Source organism: Citrus clementina, unplaced genomic scaffold (genome assembly GCF_000493195.1).
Source record: "Citrus clementina cultivar Clemenules unplaced genomic scaffold, Citrus_clementina_v1.0 scaffold_8, whole genome shotgun sequence".
In the NCBI taxonomy this organism is placed as follows: Eukaryota; Viridiplantae; Streptophyta; class Magnoliopsida; order Sapindales; family Rutaceae; genus Citrus; species Citrus x clementina.
In genome coordinates this window covers 19,551,703-19,562,345 of record NW_006262022.1, presented here as the reverse complement: position 1 = coordinate 19,562,345, position 10,643 = coordinate 19,551,703, and the positions used below count along the sequence as shown (strand labels likewise).

The 10,643-nt window shown below is 31.3% G+C and overlaps 2 protein-coding genes across 2 annotated transcripts; both read left to right on the top strand.

Annotated features, from left to right (window-relative positions):
- The first annotated feature begins 3,244 nt into the window (after positions 1 to 3,244).
- LOC18033909 (precursor of CEP9) lies at positions 3,245 to 3,598 on the top strand. Its single transcript, XM_006424180.1, has one exon. The coding sequence runs from the start codon at positions 3,245 to 3,247 to the stop codon at positions 3,596 to 3,598; it is 354 nt and encodes a 117-aa protein (XP_006424243.1).
- Positions 3,599 to 7,641: 4,043 nt separating this feature from the next.
- LOC18033779 (60S ribosomal protein L10a-3) lies at positions 7,642 to 10,207 on the top strand. Its single transcript, XM_006424179.2, has 6 exons — positions 7,642 to 7,738; positions 7,892 to 7,936; positions 8,352 to 8,574; positions 8,785 to 8,950; positions 9,227 to 9,432; positions 9,938 to 10,207. Exons 2-6 carry the CDS (start codon positions 7,932 to 7,934, stop codon positions 9,989 to 9,991), a joined length of 654 nt encoding a protein of 217 aa, XP_006424242.1. The 5' UTR covers positions 7,642 to 7,738; positions 7,892 to 7,931; the 3' UTR covers positions 9,992 to 10,207.
- The last annotated feature ends 436 nt before the right edge of the window (positions 10,208 to 10,643 follow it).

Here is a 10,643-nt window from a genome sequence, read left to right as displayed (position 1 = left end):
TTTGCATGTATAGCACATGTATAGAAATAAGCAGTTTTAACGGCAAAATTAAATGTCATTTAGAGGAGTCTTTAGTAAGGAGGTGAAGCAAAGCTGTTAAAAGCCATTAGTTTTGGAGGGAAAATGCCAGCTAATGTAAAAAACCCAGATCAGTTTATATAAGCTAATTCTGGAGTGTTCTGGGGGGACTTATCAGTGAGAGATCAAAGTGTGTATAGAACAGAGAGCTTGTTCTTGTTTTTTTGTGTATACACTTGATGATCTTGTAACATTTTTTATTAGTGAAAACATTTGCAATCTTCCTCAAGTGGATGTAGGCACTGTTTAAGTGTTGAACCATTATAATCTCTGTGTTCTTGGGTTGGTTGTTCTGTTTACTGTTCTTATTCTTCAAAGATTGAATCTTTCATTATTTGTGTGATTGATGTTTGATTCATTGATTGATCTTGGGTTAGAGATAGGCTTTCGTGTAGTGAAAGGGAACACGATAGAAGGAAATTATTTCCAACAATATTATAGAAACAAACAAAAGTGAAATGCATTTCAATTTTCAAGAATTTAATTAAATGTCAATGTGCTGCCAACTTTGTTTACTGAGTATTGGAACTCTTTGATATTCCTTGACTGATAAACACAAATGGTTAACTACACCCAAATTGTTGTACTATTAATTTGCTATTACTTATTAGTTTTCTCTAATATCTCAAACAAAAGATGAGCAGTGTTTGTATTAATTTTCAATAAAAGACGGAGTTGGATGTGATTTTTGTTGGTAATTATTCATTATATTGATGAAAAAGTGTATTACCAGTACCGACACTTATTAATTTGTTCACTTTAGAACTTCAGTTTTATGTAAAAAAATCATGTGTAGATTGTTTAAGCTAGTTTATAATTGCCGCAAAATTTAGATTCATGGGTAGTTGCAGAAAGTGAGAGCGTGTTTCGTGCCCATGACGTGTGAGTTAATTAATTAGTATAGCAAAACAAACGCATATGCATGGATTCCAGCATTCTGTTCTTAACTTTTTATTAACTCATACAAATTAAATAATAACTTATGAATCACCTACTAAACTAGTTGGTTTCCATTAACAACAGAGGGTTTAATTTCTCCGAAAGTCTCCAAGAATTTCCTTATCTAAATTTTCATAAGGATGTTTCCATATGTTTTAGAACATTAAGGGTGAAGTGAAACCATTAACTTAGCAAAAAAGAGGGGCTCTTTTTTTAAAAAAAAAAAAATTTACCCACCAAAATTTGTGGGAGCCATTAGCACAAGAAATATCTAATCCATTTTTCACGAGAGAGAACTTGTGAGCATACGTGTTTCTATCTGTCAAAGGTAATTTAAATAATTGGTTTTGTTTTATTAAGTAATTTTCAATTAAGGTTAATTATGTGATGCACTGCATAAGCCCACAACAAATCGGTTTTATGAGACTTTGAGAGGGGTGGGAGTGGCGCTACTCCTATCGTTTTGGACATTAAGCCCATTCTAGGTGAACAGAACCCAGCCCACTTCACCTTCTAATAATCTCGTTCTCTACCCTTAAAAGAAAAGTAAAAAACTTGCTAACTCGTCAGATTTATTAACTTTTTTATTAACTCATCAGATTTATTGTAAGATAAGCAAAAAAACAAGTTATACACTTAAAAGAAAATTGAACTTGAAATGTTGGTTCTAATATTATGTTAAATAATTCATTTGACCCAAAAACTCAAACTTATAAGCGAGGAATCAGTAATAATAGTAAAGATAATTCTAAACATAATCGAAGGTAAATTCCAACTTTCATTGATTCTCAAATTTATATCCTCAAAACTTATTGTTGGAATTCAGATCAGATGTTTTTTTTTTCCTAATATTAACGTGAATTTTATTGTAAAGTCATGTAATTTTTTTTTTTTAAATTTGGATTAAAAGGAGTTGAACTATTTGAATCCTTTTGAAAATCTCTTGAAAGTTGAAACCCCTCTTCTAAATGCATCCCATTGAATAGATACGTAGATTACACTACTTTTATCAACACCCTCTTTAATTCCATTAGTAACTTTATAAGGTTAAGTTATCTCTAGCAGCTGCAACCACATCAACATTGACATTCATCTCAAAATAAAAATTAAAAAAGTAAAAAAAAATATCACTTGAAGATTTGGAACTGGAATATTCCAAGTTTCCAACCACTTAATGTTAGCTAAGAATTCAAAGACAGTATGCACGATTCATTTGAAAACTACCAACATGTTTCAGGGGAAAAAAAATCATAGCTTAAGAGCAAGCTTAAAAGCTTGAAGGAGATTAGATCCATGATTTTGAAGAAAAATGACATTTTAATTCCAACAACTTTTACAGATTGCTGTTAAAATTTTTTATCATCTTCTTCCCATGCTTTGTTATCAGTTCATTCTTTGGCGTTAGAGATATATATGCCAACTCTTGCGTGCTTTTTAGGCTATTTTTGCAATTATTAGGGTTTTTCATTTGTAGTTTCTGAGACGGCGCATTTTCTTTCCTTTTTTTTTAAAAAAAAAAATTAACACAAGTGAAAATTATTAAATATTTTTTTCCAATCCATTTGAACAAGTCCATCATGTCGTATCGTCCAAGAGTTTTTATCAGACGAGCCAATTTGCTCCCACACAATTAAAATGGCCGACTTAAATTGTGGAATCCAGCGATCAGTGAAATGAAAAATGTTAGATAGCTGTTTAACTGGGAATAACTTCCATATAGATGTATAAAGTAAGCGCAGATGCATGTACTTTCACCACGTTAGCACTAAAAAGATAATGCAAAAACAGTCTTCTCCAGTCTCCAACCTCCATTTAAACTCTTTAGTGCAAATTTAAGAACCAAACATTTAGTCAAATATTGAAATTCTACCAGAAAAGTCCTTTTCGCCACTTGCGTGTCTAAATTTTACCGAGGATAGTTGCATGGGACATGCAAAAATAGAAAATTATATACCCTCAACCAATAAAAGAATATACTGATCACACACTCTTCAGACAGAAAAAGAATCTAAGGAAACATAATCATGTCACCTGCTTGAAAATTGCTTAGCTCCACGACTCCATCACTGGCTATTAAACTCTATAAATACCCAAGGTGTCAACTGAGTTCAAGCATACCTGGCTCTCCCTCATTAATTATCTAAATAATTGAATCTTCTTTGAGCCTTCTTTTCTTCAGCTAAGAAAGAGCTATCTAGCTAGCATTAATTCCCCATAATCTCTCACTATGGCCAATGATAATTATTATAAGCCCACTTTCAGTGCTGCCTTTCTTTTTGCATTGATTTTTTCACATGCAATCATCTCCACCGAGCAAAGGCTTCTAAAAGATTGTGGAGATGATGGTGATGTGCGCCGCAACCTTTTGGGAAATGCTGTATCGGGTGCTGGTAAAAGCCCTGGTGTTGGCAACGTTTCAGCACAGGATGATTTCCGTCCGTTGACACCGGGTCACAGTCACAGCCCCGGTGTTCCCAGACTTTCAGCGGATGGTACTGACGACTTCCGTCCCACCACACCAGGCCACAGTCCCGGTGCCGGCCACTCTAATGGACCCACCAGCGTTGGTCTTCCTAATTAATATATATATATATATATATTCTTAATTATTATGCATGGATGTATTGTGAAATAACTAATATTAGTAAGCATTTGGTAATTCGCCGTATGTAATAATTGTAATATAAGGGTTCTGTCCGGCCGACAGCCCTCTATTGTAGGGTTTCTTTTATCTTCCATATATTGTGTATTTTTAAATCGTTTCATATCATGAATAAATTATTCCATATCGTGTATTTCTAAAAATACACGATAAGTTTATATGTATATATCACGTGTTATACATACCTTCGATTTTATTTTATCTAGCAATTTTGTAGTGTAGCTTTAAGAACTTGATACATACCTCAAGGAAAGTGATCTTAGTGTGTTTGTGTGTTTATATATATATATATACATACATTTGTGCGTGTGTTTATATACATGTGTGTGTGTGTGTGTATAAAATGCTTTTTAGGCTATTTTTGCAGTTGTTAAAATTCTTTTAGACATAACGTTTTCACTGAGTTACTCTCAATTTCCTTCAACTTCTTTTGCTTTTCAATGACCATTTGCTTTACCAAAATTCATAACATTTATCTTTCTTTTTTTTGTTCCCCCTTGTGTCATTCTTTTGGAGGAAAAAAAGTATTGCTATTAAATTTTGGAATAAAGTATTAAAAATAATGATTAGCAGAAGAAATGAAGACTTTTAATTAAGTTAGGGATACTTTCGAAAATCATATGCTGATCGAAAAGAATGATGATCATTATATAGGAGTTTAATTAAAATATATAATATTTTAAACTTTGTCAGGGTAAAAAATTATGAATTCTAAAAAAAGAATTTTATGAGAAGCTTATAGGGGTGCGAACGGTTCAGATTACAAAGACTGTGTTAGCCGCACAAATCTTTGGGGTTCATATTCAATTTTCTCTTTTGTTGTGACATCCAAATTTTACTATTAACTTTTAATTATTCCTTAGTTTTCTTTAATATCTCATACAAAGATGTAACAATAGTATTATTTATAATAAAATACTTAAATTATGCTTATGAGCTTTTTGTAGATAATTTTATATTATTTTGATGAAATAAAAAAATGATATGGCTCACAAATTTATTTTTATTATTTATAATTTGAATGATCTATCCATATCATGGCGCATGGTTTATACAAAACGTATGTAACTTTATCATTATTCAATTGAGATACATAGTATGTATCATAATTGACGTGGCATATATTATTAATAAGATTATAAAATTAATATTTTTTGAGAAAATTATAAGAATTTAGAGTTATGAAGATAGAAATTATATAATAAGAAGAAAAAGAAATTTGAGATAAATTTAATATTTTAAATTTTATATGCAATTTATAAAAAAAATGAAAAAAAATTATGGTTGATGATTAATATTAATATATAAGTTTATATTTTATCAATTAAATCGACCATACTTTAAAAAATAACATTGAAAATGAGTGTTATAAATATTTTAGACAAGTATTAAAAGTTCTACTCTCTTTTTTTTAATTTGGATTAAATCAACTTCATGTAAACCCAATAATCAACTCATGTACACAGTACCCACCAAGCCACTGCCACTCCGAACCCACCAAAGAGGCAATTGGGTTTATCACTTTCACAGCTGGTCTATTATATAATGAGTGTTGGCCACGTAATTCAAGTCTGCATGCCTTCTTTCTTATTTCTGATTGGTGTTCTCTACTTGTCTTCTGTTCAAGTCTGCATGCCTTCTTTCTTATTTCTGATTGGTGCTCTCTCCTTGTTTTCTGTTCATCTTTTTGGTTATTTTTATGTATTCCCAAAAAAACTGCAAAATTTCCTAACAACATTTCACCTGTAGTTTATATATTTTTCATTTGATTTATTTATTTATCTTTTTTTTAATCTCCACAGAAGAAAAAAACCTGTAAAGGGCTACAAGCACTTCTGAAATACTTTTCTATTTCCTTAATCAAAGGCCAAAATTCCAAATTGTTGCACTATTAACTTCTAATTATTCCTTAGTTTTCTCTAATATCTCAAACAAAAATATAACAATAGTACTATTTAACAGAAAATACTTAGATTGAGCTAATGAGGTTCTTGTGGATAATTTTATATTATTTTGATGAAAAATTTAGTACTTGTCTTTCTAGAACTGCAATTTTATAAATATATCATGTAGATTGTTTATTCACTGCTAGTTTACACAATTTAGATTTCATGAGTCGTTGCGAAAATGTGAGAAATGTATTCATGCATAAAGCATGACATGACAGTGGTCCTTAGTAGTAGAGTTTGTTACTTGCAATACAACGGGGAGAAGAAAAAAAAAATTCAATCGAAGTAGCAATTTACAACTAACTTATGCCATTTTCTATGCTATTATTATTATTATTATTATTTTCTTTTAAATATTACAATATGATTATATTGTAATATTATCATTAGAAATTTAGTGAGACTTTATGATTCTGAAGGTTATGCCAACAAACACTACACGTCTACTTCCACGACCATATCCATAAACTCAAACTCTCGACCTTACGGATGAGGCGAGGAGACATGTCAACTGTTAGATCCAACATTAAATTGCATGTTTTATTATATGTACTTCTATAAATACATATAATAAAACTCTCTATGGTGATATTTGATATTAATAAAAATTTAATCCCAATTTGAGTCGGTCATAAATAAGAATAATTTTCATATTATAATAAGTTAAAATTTTTCATGATCTTGTCTTAGCGAATTTCCTCTATAAATTAATAGTTATTGGTATATTACGAAAAACATATGTTTTGCTATATTAAAAGTTTAAAGTGGAATGAAGTGTTTTTCTTTTAAATTATTTTTAGAAAATAATTTATTTTTAGACTTTCAAGAAAACTTTGTGTAATTCTATTACTAGATAAACAAATATACTAGTTTATTGAAACTATGTCTATCTCTTTTATCATTGTTCTTATATTAGATTGGAGATGCTCAATCAATTAATTATCAATGTAGCATATACTTTACCTTTATCTTATTAATTTGTTCGGAATGTTTATTATTTGTTTAACATTTATGATTTGTAAGGGCATAAATGTAAAAATACTAATTTTTAGATTTTTAAGTTAAAAAAAAAACTTAATATTTGCTTTTAGTGATTAAAAAAAATATTATATCATTTAGATCCAGACATTTAGTCATATTCAGAATTCAGACTAATTCAAATTTATTTAGATTTTAGACAAAAAGACAAACGCCACCTAAGTCAAAACAAGAATTTTCACAATTATACCTCTATTAAGTGATAAGCTGCTCATATAAGTAAATTACTTTGGTCCCAACATTATGACTATAAAGAGATTTTATTATAGTAAATGGAAGATAATACTTTGATTGATATTATACTAACATAATTGAAATGAGTAACAATACAACTACTAACACTTTTATACAAATAATATTCTACAAACTGAAGTAGCAATTGGGATATTATAATTGGTTGAATAAAAGGTATGATATGGCTCACAAATTTATTTTTATTATTTATACTTTCAATTACCTATCCATTCATGCCACATGGTTTGTACAAATTTTTGTAACTTTATAATTATTCAATTGAGATACATTCTTTGTATAATAATTGACGTAACTTATATTTATATGTCATGCATTAATAAGATTATAAAGTTAATTTTTTTTTTTGAGAAAATTATAAGAATTTAGAGTTATGAAAATAGAAATTATATGATAAGAAGAAACAAATTTGTGATAAATTTAATATTTTAGGATTTATATGTAATTTAAGAAGATTATTTAAAAATAAAACTTTATGGTTGATGATTAATTTTAATAAATGAATTTATATTTCATCAATTAAACCATAAACCAGAAGTATTTTAAGAAATAACATTCAAGGGGTGTTATAAAAAATTTCGATGAGCGTTAAAAGCGAGTTTTTTTTTACCCGATTAAAATCAATCTCACTCTGTTACGTGGCATGATCTGGTCATTTTTAAACCCAATCATCAAGTCCTCTGGACACCAAAGGAACGTGGGCTTGGCTGAGCCCAACAAAAATCCAGTTACGAACTTAGGGTTTATCACTTTCCCTAGTCTCTTATATAATACGAGCGTTCGCCGCTCCCAAGTCTCTAGGGTTTCTTTTTCGTATTTGGTTCGTTTTCTATCCTCCTTTCCCGTTTCATCTTTTGATCATTCTGTGCTACTAGGCGTAATTTCTTAACAACATTTTTCTTAACAACTTAGCTGTAGTTTATATATTTTCACTTGATTTATTTATTTATGATTTTGTTTTTAATTTTTACAGAAGAAAAAAAATTCTGTAAAGGGCTCCAAGCGCTTCAATCATGAGGTATGTTAAATCTAAAATCTTAGTTTCTTTTGTATTATGGGTCGTTTCTCTATTTTTTAATTTCGTTACTTTTCGATTTTTGTTATAAAAGGAGGTGTTATTATTATTTTTGGTGATAGATTTAAGTTGTTCAAATTGATTTCACGCGTGTCAAGTCTAAACTTGAACCCTAGGAGTAATGAGTTTTTAGAAACTGAATGATGGATACTTCTGATTACTGATATGTGGAATTTGCGTCGACTCTCAATTGAATATTGATTAGTTTATTTTGTAGGTATATTCTTGAATTTATTGTTGTTTGTATGCGACGTGGCTTAGATTAAATGAGTTGGTTTTATCTGTTTGGTGTAGTGCCCTTTTTTGGCTAATTATTTTTCTGTGCTCTGTGTCTTGAATGTGTAATGTTGTACTGCAGTAAGCTTCAGAGTGATGCACTGAGAGAGGCCGTCTCTAGTATTGTGCAATACTCTAAGGAGACAAAGAAGAGGAACTTCACCGAGACTATTGAGCTTCAGATTGGTCTCAAGAACTATGATCCACAAAAGGACAAGCGTTTCAGTGGCTCTGTTAAGTTGCCTCACATTCCCCGCCCCAAGATGAAGGTCTGCATGCTTGGTGATGCTCAACATGTTGAAGAGGTAATTGTTTTACTATCTCTAAACATGTATAGAAGCTCTGTGCTCTTTTGAAACTGTACTTTTCTAAAATGTTCATATTGCAGTGGTTCTGCTTCTTTCTTTTTCTCTATTGTTTTTAGAACTTTAAATGACTTTTTTTGGGGTGGGGGGTGGGGGTGGGGTAAAGCACTTCATTAAGCACTCATGTTAGATCCTTAATTTGTCTTATAGGCCGAGAAGATTGGTTTGGACTACATGGATGTTGAAGGATTGAAAAAATTGAACAAGAACAAGAAATTGGTGAAGAAACTTGCCAAGAAATATCATGCTTTCTTGGCATCAGAGTCTGTCATCAAGCAGATTCCTCGTTTGTTGGGTCCTGGTCTCAACAAGGCAGGCAAGTATACTACGCAGATGTTTGAATCATTTGCATTTTTTGAAAAGTATTTGACAGAGATTGTATAATGTTCACTCGAGGATTTATTTACTAAGATCGACAATCTATGTTCTGTTTTTTTGCAATAAATGATAGTTTTGATTTACTGGTTTCGGTAGTTTTCATGAGCTTCTGCCTCATGGACAGTCAGTGTTGCTTGATTGGTATTCTGTTAGTATTGTACTTTTGTTATGTATGGTTTGCACCTTTATTGACCTGGCTTATTTCTCAATTCAGGAAAGTTCCCTACCCTTGTTACTCACCAAGAATCCCTGGAGTCCAAAGTCAACGAGACTAAGGCAACAGTGAAGTTCCAATTGAAGAAGGTGCTTTGCATGGGAGTTGCTGTTGGAAACCTTTCAATGGAGGAGAAGCAGATCTTCCAGAATGTTCAAATGAGTGTTAACTTCCTTGTCTCATTGTTGAAGAAAAACTGGCAGAATGTAAGTTTCTATCTCTAACCTTATTTTTACCTACTGGTTCTGTGGTCAATTTTGGTGTTGTAGTTGGTAATGTTTTATACAAACTCACTGTTTTTTGCTTCACTACTTGTACTTTTGAGTTCAATATGAGGTTGTTGAACCTCAACTTCTTCTGTATAACTATCTCCATAAGATTCTGCTGCACATTATTCTTGTAACCCTGCCATCTCTTGTATTTCTTCTAAGTTGGTTTAGATGTTTAATGTTTTCCTTCGGGAGGTAAATTTAGAAAACACTAAATCGACTTGACCATTTAAATATACACTGTTTTTTTGTTCGAATAATGAAAAGTAAACTGTTTTTCTTGCTATAATTAAGAATATATCCCCCCCTTCCCCCCTTTTTTATCTGCAGGTAGTTTTCTATTTCCTTGATCTTTCTTGTATGGTCTGTTTTGGTATTTGCTTCTCTTGGCATTTATGCATTTGATGTCTAATCCTTGTTTTTTTTTTTTTGGTCCTACCAGGTCAGGTGCCTCTATCTGAAGAGTACCATGGGTCCTTCAAACCGCATCTTTTAAGAAATTCTGCTTTATGTTGGAGTTTTGTAGGGAAAACCTAGTGTGATCTTATTATACCCAAAATGTCTTTCTTTGAATGGTCACAACCTGCAATTTTCTTTTTCTTTTTCTTTTTCTTTTCTGAATTTAATGCACTAGTAATCTTATAATATGGTAGACTTGTACGAATTTTTTTGTTGGAGAGATGTTGAATTGAATCATGATTGCTTTCTGTTAGATCGATGGTTATTCATTCTCTATGTGAGGTCTGTATTTCTGGGGTTGCATTAATTCCCAGGCTTTTTGGCTGCAAGACCTTTTCTGTTTTTGGAGATGTGAACACACCTTCAGGATTTATCCTGCCTGCAGAAGTGCTTGTCCTCTCAATACGCATTCATACTTTTATTCACCACCCATGTAAGATGCCACGGCAGATTGAACAGAAATCAAAATCAATTCCCACTTGATATCCATCAATAACGGTAAACTCAGTACCCAGGCGATTGTTTGAAGCTTTGAAGACCCCCAAGTTTGCACTCGCATCAGCTCAAGTCAGGTCCTTGGGAGGTTAAATGACAAAAGGCATGGGCTGAGTATATATGATACATGCCAAAAACTAAATTTGTGGAAAATGAAATCGAATTTTGGGGAATGTCTATTGAATTTGATTAGA